Raw genomic sequence first — 22,760 nt, forward strand, 5'->3', positions numbered from 1 at the left:
TCACACTTCCAAACGGCATAATCGTTGTTGTTTTGAACGAAAATTGTTATGAAATATAAAAAAAAATGAAAAAAAAACAAACAGAAAGCATATTGCATTTTGTACATTCCGGTACTTAGTAGAGTGTTAGTGCAACAAATCAATCATAGATTATTAAGGCGTTTTTTGAATTACTGAAAGAATAGCTAAAATTAATAAATCATCGTCTTTTTTTTATAAGACATGCCAGTCGCAATTAATTTTAATTCAATATCATCATATGCTTTCAGCTGTAAAGCATATAAATATATGTCATTGTCTATGCATGCGTCAGTGAACAATTATACTGCGCGCAAATTATTTGCACGATGGTCTAAAAAGGTGTAATCAGCGCAGTTTGTTGAGGATGGAAACGGTGCGTATGGATGTTGTTTTTTAGTAGAAATCATTTGAAGCAACTAAACTCTGATGTTGGTCCATTTTTCTTATCCTCCTTTTTCAATTTTTGGCACATGATTGTTTACATAAAGAAGAATGTGACAACAGGTTCTCGCGATAGTCTAAAAATTCATGCAATTGACAATAGCATTGGAAAGTTTTATTTCTACTAACACTATGTTTGTGGAAGTTATTTTGGGGGATGTAGTGCCCGTGTAGTCCTTACAGGAAGGGAAGTTCAACACATACAGGTATCAGAATGGGGGTAGGCTTAATAGCGGCACGTTATCCAAACATACGGGAAAATTGTGCCTAGCGTTTTTTTATCCAAGATTTCATCATTTACCTGAGAAACCTGAAAAAGAAAACCTATAAAAGGAAGAAATAAATTCAATCTATTTAAGATGGCATAAAGCCTTTCACTAGGGATTATTAGCATTAAAGCTCTTTTCTACATTCGGTAAGGAATGATAGAATGTTTTTTAAGTTTAATTTCTTAAACTCAGATTCGCTTAAAGCGTAAGATCCCAGAGTACGAAAACGTAGTCTGGCAAATGAGGGACAGTTACATATAAGATGGAAGGGATCTTCCACATCTCTTACCAGCAGAAGATAATCATCTGCGAATCCATAGGTTGGTATTCCACGGTCATTGAGTTTTCTCAACATGCCGTCTGCAACTAGGTTCCACAAAAGAGGTGATAGTACACCTCCCTGTGGGCAACCACGTGTGCTAACTTTTGTAATTGAAGCCTGTCTTAAAGACGAATGAAGATTCCTGTTACTTAGCATTGCGCTAATCCAGTTAATTACAACACTAGGCACTCCATGAAGTAGTGCCGCATCCATTATTGATGTAAACGAGACATTATCAAATGCTCCTTCTATGTGTAGAAATGCTCCTAGACATGATTCTTTCTGTAAAAAACTATTTTCAATATTATGTACTAGAAGAGTTAATGTTGATTTTCCTGTTTGGTATGCATGTTGTGTCGTATTAAGCGGATGTTGGACAAGGCCAGGGGCGGTCCTAGAGTTGGCTCTTGGGGGGGTGATTTTCCAAATTTTCAAAAATCAGTCAATAAGAAGGATCGTAAATATCTGCTGAAAAAACGTTTATTTTGGGAAACAGACAGGAGGAGGGGTGAAGGAGGGGGGGTGGGAGGGTGTTTACAGTTGCAACTAAGATTTGTATTTTGTAAGTTTGTATAGCTGTAGGGTTGTTATTTGAAAAATTTTAAATTAGAGAAAAAAAGTGAAAAAATTTAAGAAATTTTTTCAATACACCTATTTTTATATCGTTTTAAAAATCAACTGCAAATCTTAGATGTTCACTGCGAAAAAGTGTTGAAAAAGATAATTTTCGTAATTTTTTACAATCGGTAGTTTTAAAATTATAACTTTAAGAATTCTTTAAAGAGTTTGCCGATATAAATGTCATTTCACAAATGAAAATTAAAGACACATTTTTGTAGAAGAATATAAAAAAATCTTCAAGTTATCCCCAATATTTTACTGGCCATCTTCATATCTGCGTAAGACCCTCACCAAAATTTTAATGATTCTCATTTTGCAACAATTCCAAAACAATTATTTGAGAAAAGTGTTCGTTTATAATTGGTCTGCATTCAAAACTGAATATTTAATTATTTTTCTGAAGTATTTTGCTGAATCGTTGTTCGAAAGTATCGAATTAAATATTACTAATTTTTTTCCAATTCTTCAATTTTTAAATATAAATTCTATTCTCAATAACTTAAATCATATTCTTAGGTATGAAGCTTTTGGAACTTCATTTTTATTTGTTTTTCTTGAATTTCAAGCTCTCATGCTAGATTTTTTTGTAACTGAATCCAAAGAAATACTAACTAATTGGCAAAGAATAATTTATGAAAAATGTGAAAAGTAGTATTTTTTCTCCATGCTCTCAATACAGACCCCGTTCGAATTTGGCAACATTCGATTATAGCAACATCCAAAAAAGACGGTTTTTTTGTTACTTTTTTATTTTTTATTTTCATTTCAAATTAATCAAAATTCATGTAAAACGTAATATTGGCATGAAATTTTTCAATTCGGCTTAATTATAATAGTTTTAACCTATTAAAACATGAATTTTTCCATGTTTTACTGCTTAAAACTAATATTATTGAGCCAAATTGAAAAATTTTTATGCTAATATAAGGTTTTACAACAATTTTGACTAATTTGAAATAAAAATCAAAAATAAAAAAAGTGACAAAAAAAAAACCGTTTGATTTTGGCAACATTCGATTTTGGCAACATAAAATTTACGGGCGTGTTGGGGTCTGTATTTACAAATGTTTGAATAAAATATAATAATATTGAATAAAGAGTTAATTTCCTAAAGTAAATACTATTTCAATATTTTAGTGGAAAGTCATAACCAATAGCATTTGAAATTACAAAAATTTCAGATTCAGAGTGGATTTGTTAACTTAATCATTATTATTATTATGAATATTATTATTAAGCTGGATTTCTACTCAAAATTTTAAATATTATTGTATAGATGAGCTTTAAACAGTATCGATGATATAATTGGTGTGAATTCTTATATCCAGCCGTGTTGGTCAAAAATTAGAAAAATGTGTTCCGAACGTTCAACTTGAGTAATTGCCTTGTTTCCGAGAAAATAGTCGGGGATGACGGAATAGTTTTATCTCACCTAGGACAAATTAAAACATAGGCAAGTTTTTAGAGCCTATGCTTTAAAAACTGAATAAGGAAATAAATTTCTGTTCTCGAGTTTTTGTTAGATTTTATCCGACGCCTCTAGTTTCAGAAGAGTATTTTCAATATTTTCAGATAATTGAATAGGATATCTATTAGAGATATACCGAATAGCGCGAACGGCCGAATACAGATAATTAGCACTTTTCAAGTATTCGGTGAAACAAATATTCTAAAAATTAATAGCATGAACATGAAAAATCACTTAAAATGTGTTCAAAAGTATCGTCAGCAACACCGAGTATTCTGCGAAAAATACCATTGTGAGTAATAGTAAATATAAGTAAGTGTAAAACTTTTTGCATAGAATTCCACTTTTTGCACAATGCGTGAACAACTGCACTCGGACACAAACGCCGCAAAAACGGATGCAAGCCTCTTACAGCTTTGGAGAAAAAGTACTAATCAAACTAATTTTTCGAGCTTTGTTTAGAATTTGAAGCATAATTGATATCAAATTTCACCAACAATCTGAGTTTCATATTTTTAATGTAATTTTTTATTAGCATAAAATCTTTATAATTGAAATTTAGTTTTTTTTTTAAATTTAAATCATAATTTGGTCTCAGAACAACTTTATTGTAACAATTTCTTCTTAATTGACTTAATTTTGAAAGTTTTAAATTAAAGAATAGATTTTTTTACAATAATTTAAAAAAAAACTTATTTCGAGAAAACACATTTTTAATTTGATGTGTTTGGCCCTTTTCCATAAATTTATCTAAAATTTATATTTCTTTTTCAAACGTAAAAGTATGTTAATTTAAATTCTAAAAATTTGAAAAATTAACAAATTATGAAGAATCGCTTTAGATCAATAAATCTAAATCGATCATTTTTGCAACGTCAAGGCAAATGCTTGTTTTTTTTTTTTCAAAATAGTTCTAAAATTAGAAATTATTTATTTAAAAATTCTGAAATTTAAATGTATCTTTTTAATTAAAATTGGCAAGTTAGTTTCGGTATCTTTAATTAAGCAAAAAATATGGGCTTTGGAGATGCAATCGGAGCATGCAATGAAAAATAAACCAAGAAATGGAAATGTCGTATTAGATGAAAGCAAAAAATCGAATCTGTTAAGGTGGACATCTGGGAAAGGGGCAAAGGTTGCCAAATATCAACACTTGTGCACGGAGAGGGAGAAGGGGGTAAAAATCTATTTTTTTTTGTCCACGCGGTAGCTGAACGGCCCCAAACGCAGTTTAACACTTAAAGGCTCAAGTCTTTTTTACTTCTAAAAAGGATCGAGTTATGCTGATCCATCAAACATGTAGCCAAACCGATCTGCTTGTACTTGTAAAATAACAAAGTTATGGTCAAAACAGGTTTGCAGGTATTTATTGAACATACCGACTATTTGGTGAACATTTAAAAAAATGATCAAACTGTAGCTAAAGTTTTAACGATGTCATTCTGAAAAAAAAATTTCACTAAATATCCAAAAAGCGAAAAAAAGCATTAAGGATAACTTATCAGATTAGCGAAACGTTGTTTGATGACAGAGATACACACGAAATTAAATTGCATGTTTCGCATGATCCCAAACTTTTTGCCGATGCACCATACTGAGGGGTGAGCCCAAATCCATGATCGATAACTGTTTTGATTTTTATGAAAAAAGATTCAAATGCAACTCGAATTTTCAGATTCGGTCCACCCAACCTGAACTGATCCCTGAACATATACATTTTTCCAAAAACATACCAAGAAGGTTTTGCTCATAGACTTTAGAATGAGATCAAAAGAAATGCAATATGTCATAAGATGAGTGAGATATGGCCAAACAAATAAGCTTTATTTGAGGGGGTGATCCAAAACTTATGGCCTGCAGCGTATATGGTCAGCAAATTCTAATTCAACACTGTAAGTACTTCAACAAAAGATATTTGGTGAAATTCGATCCAGGAAATTGCTCTTGTTACAGCTCTTTTAGTTTGGCGGACCGACTTTTTTCAATCTTGAGCCTTTAAGTGATTAATATATTCTTTTATTTAATGGACACCCCCACGGAGTGGAAAATTTTGAAAATTTATAAGTACTCCTTCTAGGAAAATTTCTAAGATTTTATAGAAATTCTAGCGTTTGCGAGTATTTTGTAACGGTTTTTTGCCGCTTGGGGGGGGGGGGGGTGATCACCCCGATCATCACCCCCCACCCCCCCCCCCGCCCCATAGGACCGCGCATGGACAAGGCATTCTTGCCTGATATGATGATCAATTAAACGTTCAAGTGCTTTTAATAGAAATGAACTTAGACTAATAGGACGAAAGCTTTTGGCTTCGTCGTTTGATGATCGTCCCCCTTTAGGGATGAATTTCACGGCTATCTGCCGCCAAAGTTTAGGAATATATCCATGAGCAAAACTGCTTATCATTATTTTTCTTAATATGTGTTTGAAATGATCGAAACCTTGTTGAAGCAAAACTGGAAATAAACCGTCACTTCCAGGAGATTTGTATTGAGCATAACCATCGATTGCCTATTTGATCGATTCTGTAGTAACTATTTTCCGAGCAAAATACAAGGAATCTAGACTTCCAGAAAAGAACTCAGGCTCTATCGATGAATCTTGATCAACACATACTGGAAAGTGAGTATTGAATAGACAACTTAATGTTTCTTCGTTGTTTGATGTATGATCACCACTAGGGGTTTTAAGGTATGAAACCTGATAATCTTTTGATTTGACTAAGACTTTATTTAACCTACTTGCTTCGTGCAAGCTTGAAATGTTTGTGCAGTAGCTCTGCCAACTTGAGCGTTTGGCAGCTCTTGTTGCTTTCCGGTAAGCTCTGCGAGCCAACTTGAAAGCATCAAAACCTTCCGTGCGCCTTCGGTTCCAAGAGCGTCTACAGTTTTTTCGTAATTTACTGAGATTTGAGTTCCACCATGGTGTACTGTTTTTGTTGAATTTCAACGTTCGTAAGGGACACGCTTCTTCATAAGAATTTAAAATAATTTCGGTGGTTTTTGCAACCACTTCATCCAACTCAGAAGGAGTAGTAATTTAAGGTGTATATCCATGAAATTGAATAGCAATATGCTAAAAATTCATGCAATTGACAATAGCATTGAAAAGCTTTATTTCTACTAACACTATGTTTGTGGAAGTAATTTTGAGGGATGTAGTGTCCGTGTAGTCCTTACAGGAAGGGAAGTTCAACACATACATGATAAACGTGATGAAATATTGGAACCTGAAATTTGAAACGAATTGCCTAGTGAAACTTTTTTTTTATTTAATTTTGTGTTAAAATAACTACTCATTAGTATTTTTTATGTAATTTTAGTTAGTGTCATTTTTGTCCTTTCTCATGATTCTTCAATTCTCATTTTTATTGACTTTCTTAATTCATACAACATATGTCTTAAATTCACGTTTAGATGAAACATTTTTTTTGTCAATACTTCCAACAACTATTTTCAAACAGCTTGAAATTTTGCTGTCTTTTTAAAGATGATTTATGTACAACAAGTGCTAGAGAAATTAGCGAATTTGACTCAACGCTCATTTGGTTATGGTAAATTGGTGAAGCCACTAAAATACAACTGAGAACTAAGAAAAATAAATAAATATATCGATGGAGTATTCATGTGTAGATATTTCAAATTAATTTTGAAAAAAATATTTATTACTACTTTACCAGTAAAAATTATAAAGTTTCAAACAAACTTTAATCCTCATTTTTAAATGTAAAGTACTGTTCATAATTGTATTGAAATTAGAAGCACGCGAACTGTCACTTCGACTTTAAACTTCTATAACTTTTAACTCTGATGATATTTTTAGATCATTTTTTTTTTGCGAAAGCTAGATAAACTATTAAACTATATCCAAAATTTAACCAGTTATTCTACGAAAATCGGACTTTTTGAACTTTCACCATTCAAACTGCAATATCTCGAATATTACGCAATGCTTTTTATTAAAATTTTGCAAAGTGATTGTAGAAACATAAAGTTAACATGTCTGAAGTTTATGGAAAGTTCTATCGTCTATTTTTAAAGGATTTTTATAAAAAAAAAGTCTTTTCCAAATAGTCTGTTGGGGTGGAAAGGTTGAGCATTGAGTGTTCGGGTTGGCAAGAAAAACGCTGGCGAGGGAGCGAGTGGGCCGAATGTGGGGGACAAAACTTTGACAAAATCATGACAAAAATATGACAAAATTATGACACAAATATGACAAAAAGTTGGCGATAAATGACAAAACATGACAAATGTGGTAAAAGTACTACAAAATAATGGCTAAAAAAACACATTAATCTGACAAATATGACTAAAATTTAAAAGAAAAAATGAAAAAATATAAACATAACTCTGTCGAAAATATGAAAAATGTGATAAAATATGACAAAATTTTGACCAAAATATGACAAATATATCAAAATTTTGGCGAAAACGAATGTGATAAACAATTGACAAAACTAAGACAAATATAACAAAAACATGCCAAGCGTGGTTTAAATATGATGAATATATCACAATTAAATGACTATATCATAACATAAAATTGTGAAATTAAAAATCATTGAAAATTTTACTACATTGATGGGACAAATTTGACAAAGTTATAACATCAATAAGACCAATTTGACAAAATTATGATTAAAATATGACAAAAAATTTAAATTAAATGGACAAAAATATGACGAATTCAGATTGTTGTCATTTTTTACCATATTTGTCATAAGTTTGTCATGTTTTGTCACTTTATTGTTAATTTTTTGTAATAATCTATATATATATATATATATATATATATATATATATATATATATATATATATATATATATATATATATATATATATATATAAAAATGAATGTTTGTCTGTCTGTCTGTTCCCTATAGACTCGGAAACTACTGAACCGATCATCGTGAAACTTGGCATCTAAGGGTTTTTGATGCCGGGGATGGTTTCTATGATAGTTACAAACCGCTCCGACTTTAGGGAGATGGGGCTTCCATACAAAACATGTAGTTTTTCGAAACAAATTAAAGTCATGACATCCATTTTCCCCAGGTTTTTTTTCCTTTGGGCGGTTTGTTTTTCGTCTCCATGGTCGAGGCGTCGCAAACATACGTCGCGAGAGGATAGTAACCATGGCATAGCATACTGATCAGTGGGAATATTTTGGCGCGTATTTCTCAACCAAGCATTTTTTCAATGCACTTGGTGGCGATATGAAGCCTTGATGTGATTTTTTTCTACTTGATTCCCAGCTCATTTGTACAGCACATGATTATGAATGACGCCTAGATGTTATCCAGATTGACATTTTGCCGATCGAATAAAACATATACTTTTTATTTTGCCAAAATCTGAAATTGAAAAGTCATGGCATCCATTTTTAGAGATTTTATTCTCTTTAAAGGGTTTGTTTATCGTCTCTATGGTCAAGCAAATGTCGTCGCAAGTGGATAGTAACCAAAGCTGTTCGTTGATCGCTGGAAAAATTGAACAATGAGGCGCCTGTTTCTCAACCAAGTAACTATATTTCTTATGTACGTGGGGGCGATATGCAACCTAGATGTGCTTTTCTTGCCTAATTGTACACAGCACGTGGAAATAAAAAATATAATTTAGTTCTGATGCTAATGAAATAATGGTATGACACTTTGCGAACAATTGAAAAAAAAACACTGAATTAAAAGAATTTACATACAATTTTTTAACCCAAGGTGTTTTTTGAATCCTATTGATAACAGAAATATGAATAAGCTGTCTACATAGGTAGATCGGAAACATTTTGTTGATCATGTAAAAATGTACTTAACTGAAAAAGAAGATAAAAAATCTGATCCGACACATGAACTGATCAAGAGCCTTTTCTTTAAATTAGATAAGATTGGACTGACGTGTTCATAAGTGAAAGGTATCAGTGAAATAAACTGATTTTAATGGACCAAAAGTGAAGGAATTCATTTTCGAAAGAATTTTCATTCAAGTAACACTAAAGCATGTCCAAACGTTCAACTTTTCTCTGTTGAAAAAAATATACAAAATTATGTTTTCTTCTAAAAATTGTTACTTCAGCCCAAATACACAACAGAAACGAATTTAGAAATGAAAATGGGAGCTTTTTATTTTAAACTAGCAGACCCGGTAAACTTCGTATTACCATGTTAAACTTAGCGTCCATTTTAAATTTTTCCTAGTATTATAATATTTATCAGATTTATGACATCATTTTGTTAAGTTTAGTACTTTTTATTACATCTGTCATATTTTAGACTGAGGTGTATCGAATTTTTGCCATTTAGTTGTTGAATTAATGCCATATTTTTGTCTTAATTTTGAATTTTTTTTGCTATATTTGTCAGATTTTTGTCATAATTTTGTCCTTTTTTTGTCATGTTTGAAATTGTTTCGTAAATTTATTATTAAATTTTTGTCATATTTTTATCACATTTGAGCCCCTTTGGAGCCAAAAGGGTATAAGTACACGAAAGCTTATTTGGAGAAAACAGGCTTTTAAGTTGTTGTGTTTGGCAATTTTTCATAAATTTTTCAAAAAAAAAAAATATTTTGCTCAAGAACGTAGAAGTTTGTATAAAATTTTCTAAAAATCTGAAAAAATCATCAAATATAGTTTGAAATATGAAGAATCGTTTGGAATCATAAACTCATAATCGACCATTTTGTCACTGATATCCCATGCCTCATCTGTCAGATTTTTGTCTAGTTTTTGTTATGTTTTGTCATTTTATAGTTAATTTCTATTGTCAATATTTATGCCATAATTTTGTCATGTTTGTTAGATTGCTGTCATTTTATTGTCAAATTTTTGTCATATTTGTCAGATTTTGGTCATACAAAATATTACCATAATTTTGTCATGTTTTCGCCATATTTATCATACTTTGTCATTATTTTGTCATTTTTTGACCACAATTGTTAAATTTTTGTCATATGTTGTCATCAAGAAATTTATATTCATCTTTTCAACCGTCCCCTTATGAATGATCGCATAGTATTGACGGTTTTCAAATCGGGATTTCTTTTCGAATTCCAGTTCACAGTTTTCGAAAATGGCAAAACTAAAATTATCAGCAACTTTAGCTGACACTGATTGAATGCTAAAGCTGCATTCACTGATCGAATGCAGTGAGTGACAAAAACGCCTAAGCGAAAAACGCTTTTGTAGCAGTCTAGTGAAAAAAAGTTAGTCGGGTTTACGAGTGAGCTTTTTGTTGACTGATAGACATATTTACAAAGCTTTTCGTAGAAACAAGGATTAAACAAGAATTTTTTTTTTTTTGAGGTCATTGGCCTTGAGAACCAAACAAAGGAAAAAAAGGTGTCAAATAAAAAAGGTAAAACATATGTTTATTGGCAAAAATCAAAATTATTTCTTAAATTTACTGTGTAAAAGAAAATATTGTGCCTTCTATGATCTCTTTGAATAGCAAACTGCATTTTTTGGCATTTTCTACTATTTCAAAGTTCCTAAAAAAATTTTCCTCTATCACTGAAAAGTTTGACCTTTGATTTTAATTACATTATCTGATTGATCCAATTGAACGACTACAAAGTAATGTAGTTGTGACTAGAAATCACTCAATTTAAACAAAACAAATTGTGCATTGAATTTACGAAATTTCAAGTTATTCTGAACTATTCTGTAGCCTTCAAATTTTATGATCACTGTTATTCTTGTTGCTCTGACTTGAATATTCTTAAATTTTCAGTATCTTTTAAAATCTTTTCCGCGCTTAATTAACAATAAATTGAGAAATCATATGTCAAAATATAAGAATACCTCCCAATTTTTTTTTTCGATAATTTAGATTTTGTAATGAAATTATGTTTTTAGAAATAATTTTGCTAATTTACTGAATTTACAATAATTTGAAACACTTTAAGCGGCGAATATGAAGCTTGAAACAAAATTGGAAATCTTCATGAGAAACTAACTTATTCATCATAATAAAAATCTTCAGATGATTTTTCAAACTTCACTAATTATTCACATGACATTCTTATGTGAAAATCGTTATGATCAAACTAAATAAAAAAAAAGTTGTGTCATGAATTCACTCAACTGGATTTCTACCGGTCTTTTGTCGGTCAAATGTAGTGTTTGAGAATCGTCTCGTATTAAAAAAAACTGTATTCTTTTCACTAGAAAATGTCAAAGTTTCCTCATAAAATTCAAAAGTATACATTTTTTTTGTGACGTGAATTCACTCATTTGTGACTGTTTTTGATCGCTTCTCAAAACAACTGCATTGGATATAAACATTTTTTAATTTGCTGGGATACAGATTTAACCTCTCTTCTAGAGTTCAATATGGAGTTTTTAGCCTTTTGACATGTTCCAACCTACCTGTTGACTTCTAGGACGTGGCCGGCGCCGTTATTGATGGTTCAAAAAGAAAGCATCAGTTTTGAAGATGGTGAATGTGATACCCAAATTAATGGCTTCGGTCAATCACGGAGTAGCAACCATTGCATTGACTATATGCAACTAGTTCTTCTAAGCCAAGCCTGCAAACATGAAACTCGAAAGGCATTGATCGTTGATAAAATGTTATTAAGGAATAAATTTAAAAAAACCTTGATTTTTACTGTCTATAGACTGTCCGAGGCATTTCGGGTTTAATGATTCAAGGTGGACGTGGAACTCATAATTTAATTTTATAGGACGCGACTCCTATTAAGCGTATTGTGCAATACGAGTCGCGCTCAAGAATATTCAAGCATGAGTTCTAACAGGGGTCATTCAACTCTGATAGAACTCAAGCTTGAAGACTATTGAAACGAAAATAGCTTGGACGATGACGAATCAATTTTCCCTGCCTTGGCAAGTTTAACGCTCTGCCCAGAGTTCACTACGCGGGAGAATACGGGTTCAAATACTGTACTGTGCAGTCAGTAATTTTTCAACATATTTCAAATATATAGTTTTTTTTTTCTAATTTTCTGACTTCCCTAACAATCTCATCATTGCTGATAGACTCATTTCCAATAAAGAAAAATAATAGGACTGAAGTTGAAGTCGTTAAAAAATATAGAGAATTTTTTCCATGAGATGTGTTTTTGAGCTTCTTATCATAGTTCTGAGTCAAGTTTTTAACTTGAATCACATATTTTGATGAGGAATTCTCAATTCGATCTCGACCAAAGGTTTTGACCCCCAAATCCTACCCCTTTCCTAGGACCATGATGCATGCCTTGAAAAAATACGAATTCCAAACAAATAAAATTTCATATCGCGTAATTTGTAACAAAGTTTAACGTAAAATCAAAACTTCCTATAATACTGGTTGATAAATTTTAAAAACTGTTTCAATTCCCGGTTTCATGTCTGTTTCTAATTACTTTATTTTTTTTCTCTTCTCCCATTCTAGTTTTGCGTGAAGAGTTTCGACTGGAGCCTCAAAACACTCGGGTGGCACAAGGAGAAACTGCCCTGTTGGAGTGTGGTCCTCCAAAAGGCTATCCAGAACCGGTGGTTTTTTGGCGAAAAAATGGCCAAACCATGGATCTGAGTAGCTCTAAAAGGTAGGTTTTTTTATCCTGATAAAATTTTCAACTTTCGAAAGTTCCACCAGCGATAAAAAAAAAAGTTGTAAAACAGATTCGCCTAATCGTTACCCTTTCTGTACTTGTCAGAGTTCGAATAGTGGATGGTGGCAATTTGGCTATCCAGGATGCCCGCCAGTCAGACGATGGCCGCTACCAGTGCGTTGCAAAAAACATCGTGGGAATCCGCGAGTCGACCGTTGCATTTTTGCGAGTACATGGTGAGTAACCTGCCCCATTCCAGAACAGCTCAATGGGCGGGATGCAACGAAATGCGTTCTATTTTAATCGAATTAATTCGCCCATAGTGAAACCGTTCCTGATACGGGGACCCCAGAATCAGACGGCCGTGGCCGGCAGCTCGGTCATTTTCCAGTGCCGCGTGGGTGGCGAACCAGTCCCGGATGTGCTCTGGCGAAGGTCAGCGTCCGGCGGAAATATGCCACTGGGTAAGTGCTCAATTAGTCGATACATACGGGACGAGAATCAATTGCTTTGTGATTTTTTTTAAATTTTTACAGAATTGGAATTATAAAACAATGATTTAAGGTCGCTGTTGAATTGCATTGAAAATTAAATTCTGATAGGAAGCTGGTCGCTTTAGATAAAGGTGCAAATCACAAATCAAGAACCTAAATCTAGTCGTTACTATTCTGCTGGCTTCATTGCATTTCATTCTCGTTTGGCAACAGATATTTGATTTTTTTTTTCAGTAGAATAAGAACAGGATTTATAATAATCAATCAAAACACTTGTCAAAAGTGTCTCCCTACCTTATCCTTCAACCCGCCCTCCCAATCCAAATTATTTGCTAGGATGCAGAGGTAACCTCGGCCCTAAAGCACACACTCATTTAATTCATCTCTTCATCTTGTTTACCTATCTATTGACTACTAGGACGTGGCTGGCGCCGTTATTGATGTTTAAAGAGAGATTATCATTTTTGTGCATTGAAAATTCCAAGCGCCTTTCTTTAAACCTCGGTGTAAAATTGATGGCCTCGGTCAATCACGAAGTAGCAACTTTTGGTATCGTGGAACTTGTTCTACCCAATCACATCAACGATCGTGGAGTTCGAAATGGCTTCTTTATTTTGAAATTCGTCATTATGAACAGTTTTCAAGCATTTCGAGTTCAAAGATTTGAGATGAATGTTAATAGTAAAAAACCTAAAATTGGCTTCTGAATGAAAAATACCTACGTTGCAAAATTTTAATTGAAAAAGTGTTGTTTTAATGCAGTACATTTACATTGCATTGAGAACTCCGATAAACACAAAATTCGAGATGAACGATCAACAATTTTCGAAAGATTTATACGTGTTGTAGATATGTCCTTTTTTAAATAGTTGTTCAGCTATGTGGTAAATCCCGGTTTACGCATTGTTTTCCAAGGCACGGCGGGACACCGCGTCCCCTCAGTTTGCTACACGGGGTCCAAGGGTACAATGGGAAGACTCATGATATACTCCATGTATACCTCCTACTCCTTTAACTCCACCTGGGCCGCAGACTTGGTTCCCACCTCGATCTTTTTAACACACTATTCTTCAATAGTGGGAGGTCTATTCGCGCTAGTGCGCTCCATAGCAATACTTATTGACGAGACCACTTTCAGCAAAACCTCTCATTCTTATGACTAGACCTCCAAACTCTCTTATAACGACGAGAACCGACATCGAGGTTGATCTCTCCTCTGTACGATTCAAGGTCCAATCTCTCCTCTAGCGATTCAAAATCTGACCTCTCCTCATAATGACTCGAGGTGACCACTTATACCCATGGCCGTAGGAACGGGGGGATTTTGAGGGTTAAACCCCCCCATGAGGATCCAAAACAGCAAGCGAGATATTTTACTCTACACTCAAAATTTTAAATTCAGAACCAAATTAATAAAGAGAAAGGTTAATCAAGAGTAACAATCTAGACTAAAAACTAATGCCAAAACCTCAAAAAACCCATTCCAAGTCCAAAATTCTGCTAAACTTTTTCAAAATTTTCTAACTTGGTCATCTAAATTCAGGTCTGAATATAAAATTTCGAATTTAATTAAACTCATTACGAAGGTTTTTATTCCATAAATTCCATAACAAAAATTGTATTCCTATTTTCGTATTTCGGATTCTATATCCTGTTCAGGATGATTTTCAGTTCGTATGATCACAAGAAATGAGAAATGAAAAACTGCTTTGAAATCCTGGTCCAAATTTGGTTTTTGCATTTCAACTCAAATCATGTTTTTCAGGATCAAATCAATTTTCAATATTTTGATAATGGTTTTCCGAATATATATAAAAAAAAGAAATTTTGTTTTATATTCAAATTCGAAGCTCTTGAACTTCATTCTTACACAAAATTGAAGAATTTGAAGTTTCGAAATGACAATCCAAATTGAAAAATTAAGATTCAGATTTTTGCGAATTTATATTTTAATTCTGATTCACAATAAAGATCCAAAATAATTAATTTAAATAGTGAATTTAGATTAAACCTGAACTACAGTACTTAAATAAAAGTTTCATGAATGAGGGTCCATTAAGTTGGCTCATAAAATTCTGATCTAAAATAAGATTCGGAAATCATATTTTTTGCACATTTCAGAAATCGTATGGAAACTCAAATACTAATTCAAAGCGTAATTTTTGAAATCAGGTGAGATTTAGAATGCAGGTTCAAAATTCAGAAAAACGGTTAATCTTATCATAAACTAGCTGATCCCATACGAACTCCGTTTCGCTTTCAACTTGGAATATGTCATAAACAGTTTGTCTGAAAGTCGATAGCCAAATATTTTCCAGATGCATTTCCGAATTAATTGTAAAGTTATAATTGCAAAAATATTTGACGAACACCTCTTCTGTCGTCTGCTACTTCATTTGAAATCAGGAATTGATTGCTCGTGCCAATCTTTGATATCTGAAGTCGATTGTCCGTCTCTGAAAACTACCGTGTGCAAATTTTCATCCCAATCCGATGTATAATAACGACGATATTTCAAAAATATTGTAAGGTTAATATGGACGACCCCATTGCCGGTCCCTTACGCTGAATTCAATACCTGAAATCGATTTATTGTACCTCAAAACTCTCGTGTACCAATTTTCATATAAATCCGATGTATAATAAAGACAATATCGCAAAAACAGTGAATAGTTAATATGGACGACCCCTTAGGCCGATCCCTGACTTTAATTTGGATAAGTGAATTCAATTGTTTGTCCCAAATAACTCCATGTGCCAATTTTCAACCCAATCCGATGTATAAAAACGGCAAGATGACTAAGATATTGAAAACTTAATATAGACGACCCCTTTAGCCAGCCCTTTTTTTAAATTTGATACCTCAATTTTTTACAAACATAATTTCTTAGGAAGCTTGAATTGATTTGGCCTAATATTTTTATCTTCAAAAGATTAAACTGCTTTTTTATCTTTTCCATCCGTTATCTAATGAAAATATCTTTTGAATATTATTCCACTTTTCAATATGGATGAAACTCACTTTGCATGTTTTCAATTGCATGTGTGTATTTTTTTCGCTTTTTAATTTCGCACTGTTTTATTATTAGTTTACCTTAAATGTTGGAAGTTCTACTAATAGTTTTTTGAAGTTATCGAAAACACCATTTTTATATTATGAAAAAGGTTTCCTTTGAGTTCTGTTTATTTTTATGGGCACACACATCCCATTCATAGATGGTAGAATCGGCCACATCGGTCATCAATGGTAACTCAATAGCTAGAAATTGGTCAGTGAAATTGAATTGTATAAAACTCAAAACCTCAAGTTTTATTATCTTATCAATTTATCTAATCCCCCATCAAAATTCCAATTGAAGCGTTAAAATCGCAGCCTTGAACTTATAACTCTAAATCTAAAAAAAAATCTTTCTGTATGAGGAATTCCAAAAATATAAAAAATGGTTGACCCTCAAAGCCCCCCAGCGGCGGTAAAGAGCACTTTGAAAGCCACTACTATTCTAGTCAATATATTTCTAACAGGCTAGTTGTATTTTTCAATCAAAATGTAGGCTTTTAATTGTATCCAAATATCTCGTACCGGTAGCATGTGCTTTGAACAGTAGAAGGTACAAAAAACACCCGCCAAAATTTTCACTTTCAAATTTTTAATGCTTAGCAAGCTTCGATTTCCTATCCAGTACATGTGAGCTCTGGATGGTCGTTTCTAATAGCCTGCCCTTGGTGATGGTGAAAATAATCCCGCCAACGAAATGAACGGAAACGAAAGTCGGTTCAGAAAATGGGTGCCATGACTTTTGGTTCGTGGGAATAAAACCGTTGTTGTATGGACGACCCTCTTCAAAAGGGGTCATCCGAAAATCTAAAAACATTTTTCATCATTCCTGGTCCTAATGAGCACCCATGCCAAATTTCAGCTCTCTAGCTCTTAAGGCAGCTGAGCCTATTGAAGACAAACATACAAACGAACAAACAAACGGAAATTACTTTTTATATATATAGATTTACAATCTACATATCTAAATTGTCAAGGAATTCAATAGATCATGAACATAACACATTACGGACGAAATACGAGATACCTTGCTTTTTTCGCTTGCAAACAGTGTGCAACACTTCGAAGTATAACTCGAATGGACTGAATTTAAGTGTTAAACTTTCTACGACAAAATTTCACACTATATTTGCCGCTTCTTATAAATAATAAATTTAGTCGAGGGGTTTCTAAGATTTAAAATGCCGAATTTCGGTGTTTCTCGTCATAGATTTCTTTGCGGTTCTTAATGTATTAAGATTGATTTTCAATTGAATTTCCGGATTTAAATTTTTAAAACAAAATTAGTTTGTAAATACTATTCAGCTGAAAATCACAAATTAAATGTAGAATTTGAGCTTTTTGTTTTATCTGAAAAAAACCAAATTTTATTTAAAAAAAATAATCCACAGGACTTTCATTATGGAATTTATTCTTTATAAAAAAAATAATGACTAGTAAAGAAATATCTTCACCTAAAAAATCTGCACATTTTTCTATATTTTCCCAGTGTATTGTTTGATATTATCCACACATTAAGGACACCAAAATTTGGTATTTCATGTTTCAGAAACCAATAGACAAAATTATGCTTATTTAATTTATAAATTTAAGTAACGGACAGTGTTCTGTAACATTTTGTAGAATGAGGTTTCATTATTAGATTCAAAACATTTGAATTAAGCTGTAAAGTGGAGCATACTAGTGGCTAGCAAAAAATCGAGATATCTCGTATTTGATCCGCAATGTGATATTATTGCAGCTTTTTAAGCCAAATTTCATACTCAAATCATTAATTTGGTTCAAGTTTGCATTAAGAAAACCTGATCCGAAATTCTGATGATTTTTATCTCTAAATTTTTTTGAAAATTTGATTTATTTTCACCCAAGGGGTAAAATCTTCAAATTTCCAAAATTTTTTTTGTCTTGTTTGATTTGAGTATAATACAAGTTTTTTTTTAAAGAAATAGAATTCTCTTCTTAAAAAATGTTATTTTATGCCCAAATCAACTAAGTTTGATCTTCTAGACTCTTAAACATATTATAAGATTTAAACCATCGATAAAAGCGAATTTAGCTCACCTTTTAGGTTGAGGGCCAATTTTCTAAAGTAGCGAAACTTTTAATGTCAAAGTACTTAAAAATGAATAATCGTACAGTAGCAAACAAAATTTGTTTTAATGTTTTTTGTATTCGTGCATTGTTGGGCAAAAAATCATACATGAAAATCAGTCACCAACCCCCCCATGAGTCGGATCTTCCTACGGCCCTGCTTGTACCCTTCCTCTTGTTGATTAAGGGCCTGATCCCTCCTCTTACGTCTCGGGACCCGACCCCTTATCATAAAGACTCGGGGTTAACCATACAAACCTCTCTGCTTAAAGATACGAAGACGTCATCCTGCTCCGACTCTAATGGCTCACCCGGCGTTGAGAGCCACTCTACCCGTGGGTATTCCCCGATCGTGGAATAACCCTTTCCCAACGATTTCCACTGCGAAGAAGGTCATGTCTTATCCTCACTGCTTCAGAACCGCTCTACTCGGATACTCCCCGAAGGTGGAGCATCCTACACATGAACGCGGTACATCCACGGCATGCGCTACGCAGAAGGTGTTGCCTTACCTTTGTATCTTCAAGCCATGGGGTCGGACGCACACTACTTGACAGCCCTCCGTCGATGGGATCAGTCTACTCCGATGGTTGTCCGGTCTTATTTATCCACTTGGCTGGCAACTCTTGGATTTTCGGCCCGCGGCTTTTTCTGCCCATCGTGTGACAGATGAAGAGCAGTTTGTCCTGGACTCGCGCCTGTCACGGCACACATTCGGAACTTTGAACGCTACGACTCGGATGTTTCCCGACGGTGACGACATCCTACACTGACTCGAGAGGCTCGCCCGGCATCGATAGCCTCTCTACCTGTGGGTATCCCACGACAGTGGTTAACACTTTCCTGCGAGGTCCGTACGAGGAAGGTATAGTATATATTCACGCAGTTTCCCTCTTAGGAAGCGACACTACTCGGATATCCCCCGACGTTCCCCAACGTTGTATATCCTAAACACGATGATGCCTTATCTTTGTAGCTTCGATCAAGGGATCGGACGCATACTACTCAGATGCTCCCCTTCGATGGAGTCATCCTACACTGTTCGCGGACTGCCGTTGATTCGAGCTCCTCTGTAGGGCAGTCATGTTCCGGGTGAACTCATCGATGTCCGTATGCCAATTGTTGGGATCCGCGCACATCCGTGCCACGTTGTCTGCTGTCGTGTCGGGCCAGCAGTCGGCAAGAATTTTGGTATGTACCGCCGAAAACCTCGGCCAGGCAAACACCACGTGTTGGGGTGTTTTTTTCAACGTCCCCAAAATCTGGGCAATATGGCGAAGCCACCTGTCCAAACCGGTAGTGGTACTTCATGAAGCATCCATGACCAGTCAGGAATAGCGTCATATGGAGGTCCACTTCACCGTGTCTTCTTTTGATCCAGCTCCCAATGTGCGGGATCAGACGATGGGTCCTTCTTTTTCTCGCTGAGCTGTCCCACAGCTGCCGCCAGTTGGACATCGAGTCCTCATTGGCGAGATCTCGTACGTTGGACGAGATGCGTATGACGCCCGCCACTACGCAGGCGACTTCGGACGACATGATCCGGTATTCGCTGATAACCCGAAGGTACATCAGCTGATGAACGCTGCTAAGGCCCTGCAGGTTGCAGTTTCTTCCCAGGGCCTACCTCCAGGCCGCTGCTCCGTATCGAAAAATTGACGTGGTCACGTTTGCCAGTATCCTTCTTTTACTACTGCGGATTGCCGAGGAGTTCTAGTGCGGCCGTGGCCATAGCCTCTCTCTTACATACGTAATCGACATGACTCGTGAAACTGAGTCTGTCGTCTATCATCACGTCTAGGTACTTGATTCCGAGTGTTTTAATGTTTTAACATCTAAATAAACACAAATCATTTTATCCTTATTTGAAAAGAAATGCAACTCAGAGATACACACGATTCGTACAAGAAACTGATTTAATATTTTTTTCAACTACAGGTCGTGTTCACGTTCTGGAAGATCGCAGCCTCAAAATCGATGACATCACCGTCGAGGATATGGGAGAGTACAGTTGCGAGGCAGACAACGCAGTAGGATCGGTAACCGCTTCCGGGAACTTGATTGTACATTGTAAGTATTTTTTTTTTAATTATAAGCTTCCGTTGTAAATATGAAATTTTGAATCATAATTCAACAGCCCCTCCCAGTTTCATCGTTCGACCGAAGAACCAAATAGCCGAACTCGGTTCGGAAGCACTGTTTGAGTGTCAAGCAACCGGTCATCCACATCCGACACTGTTTTGGTCCTTGGAAGGTAATCGAACCCTGCTGTTTCCGGGAACTCGTTACGGTAACGTTGAAATAACTGAAAATGCTGACGGAACTAGCATTCTTTCTGTGATCAAGATCGATCGAATGGATAACGGGAAAGTGGTTGTCTGTAGCGCTGTTAACAACGTTGGAAGCGTTAGCACCCGGGTGGTATTAAGTGTAAACTTACAGGATGATCGACCTCCTCCGTTGATAGTACAGGGACCGGTTAATCAGACTTTACCTGTCAAATCGGTAGCGGTTCTGCCTTGTCGAGCTACTGGAGTACCTGCTCCAGTAATTTCTTGGTATAGAGAGGGTATACCTATTTTGACTTCTCACAGGATCAATATCACTGACTCGGGAACTTTGACGGTATCAGATCTTAGCAAAAACGATGACGCAGGCTTGTATACATGCGTGGCAAGCAGTAAAAGTGGAAAATCTACGTGGAGTGCGATGTTGAAGGTGGATACTCCTACAAACCCCAATATCAAATTCTATAGGGCACCTGAGACATCCACGTATCCGGGACCTCCGGGGAAACCCCAGGTGACGGATGTTTCCGAGAGTACGGTTACAATTTCTTGGGTCCGAAGCAATGCCGTAGGAGCCTCAAGTTTGATGGGGTACATTGTAGAGATGTTCGGACGAAATGCCACAGATGGTTGGGTCGAGATCGCGAATCGCTGGCTGGACAACAGTTTCACCCAGAGAGGTCTGCTCCCTGGAATTACGTACTACTTCGTAATTCGGGCGGAGAATTCCCATGGTATTTCGCTGCCTAGTCCACTGTCAGAACCAATAATGATCGGAATGGTAATATTTGTATTTTATTGAACGCTATAGCAGTTTTTGAACCTTAGGAATACTTACAGAATGAATTGAATTCGGGACTGGATATGAGCGAAGCCAGGGCTAGTCTACTTTCAGGCGATGTCGTGGAGCTTATCAATGCTACATCGGTAGATTCAACCTCTATGAAACTTGTTTGGGAGGTAAATTTCCCTTCGGTATTCACCGTCAGTTCTTTCAATACATTTCCAAATTTCAACTTTCAGATCATCAATGGCAAATACGTTGAAGGGTTCTACATCTATGCTCGAAATGTAGACGAAGATTTCGAAAAGTCTTACAGAGTTCTGACAGTTCTAAATGCTGGGAGTGTCTCTACTTGTACCGTTGGGGGATTGCACAAGTTCACCGATTATGAATTCTTCATCGTTCCTTTCTACAGAACTGTTGAAGGAAAGCCATCAAACTCAAGAATTTCTCAAACTCTGGAAGACGGTACGTTATCACTGCAAAATGAAACAAATCTTTAAATAGTTCTCGATTTATTTGATTTTTTTTTTCATCACAGTTCCTTCTTTACCACCAACTGGCATGGAAGCCTTGCTGCTGAATTCTTCAGCCGTTTACCTGAAGTGGAAACCTCCTCCGAGCAAAGCGATTAACGGCATCCTACGAACATATCACATACTGGTCCGAGGATTAGATCTCCGGTCCAATTACACAAAAATCCTGAGCAACGTTACCATCAATGCCACAACCCCAAATCTGATGCTAGCAAACCTTACGGAAGGAGTCACCTACACGGTCAGCATAGCGGCCGCCACTTCTGCCGGACTTGGACCATTCAGTAATCCGGCGACTCTGCGGCTAGATCCGATCACCAAACAGCTGGATCAAAGCTCCCATCGGTATCCGATCAATCATGACAACATGGATGACATTTTGACCAAACCTTGGTTTATCGCCGTCCTAGGGACGATCCTGGCCCTGATGATGCTTTCCTTCGGGGCCATGGTTTTCGTCAAGCGGAAGCAGATGCTGTTGAAGCAGTCGGCACTGAATTCGCTGAGAAGTAAGTATAAAGTACTACGCAGAATGGAATAACAATTTTTCTAATCAAGACGTACGTATAAGAAAAAAATTAAATACCTACTATTAAAGTTATATTTTTATGACATAAACATTAATACCTGACCTGCGTTCAACTAAGGTTATCAAAGAAGATTTTTTCTACGAATGTACCAGTAGACTGAGTCGTTTTGAGGTCAATTCTAAATTTTTCAAACCCTGGAGTCTGAAAAGCTTCGTTTTGGTCCATAATTTTCTGCAGAAATAAAAAAAAACGTTTACATGAAAAAATTATGTACTGAAAATTCAACATCATCCTGCT

At 35.1% G+C, this 22,760-nt stretch overlaps 1 protein-coding gene across 1 annotated transcript in view; it reads left to right on the forward strand.

Moving 5' to 3' along the window:
* Positions 1 to 22,760, forward strand: part of LOC129750036 (roundabout homolog 1-like) — a 359,217-nt gene that overhangs the window by 325,415 nt on the left and 11,042 nt on the right. The window contains exons 5-12 of the mRNA XM_055745222.1: positions 12,526 to 12,679; positions 12,791 to 12,921; positions 13,009 to 13,149; positions 20,264 to 20,395; positions 20,463 to 21,394; positions 21,454 to 21,573; positions 21,637 to 21,865; positions 21,939 to 22,442. Of these exons, the coding sequence (XP_055601197.1) occupies positions 12,526 to 12,679; positions 12,791 to 12,921; positions 13,009 to 13,149; positions 20,264 to 20,395; positions 20,463 to 21,394; positions 21,454 to 21,573; positions 21,637 to 21,865; positions 21,939 to 22,442 (2,343 nt within the window). The remainder of the gene's footprint in view (positions 1 to 12,525; positions 12,680 to 12,790; positions 12,922 to 13,008; positions 13,150 to 20,263; positions 20,396 to 20,462; positions 21,395 to 21,453; positions 21,574 to 21,636; positions 21,866 to 21,938; positions 22,443 to 22,760) is intronic.

This window comes from Uranotaenia lowii, chromosome 2 (assembly GCF_029784155.1).
Source record: "Uranotaenia lowii strain MFRU-FL chromosome 2, ASM2978415v1, whole genome shotgun sequence".
Taxonomy (NCBI): Eukaryota; Metazoa; Arthropoda; class Insecta; order Diptera; family Culicidae; genus Uranotaenia; species Uranotaenia lowii.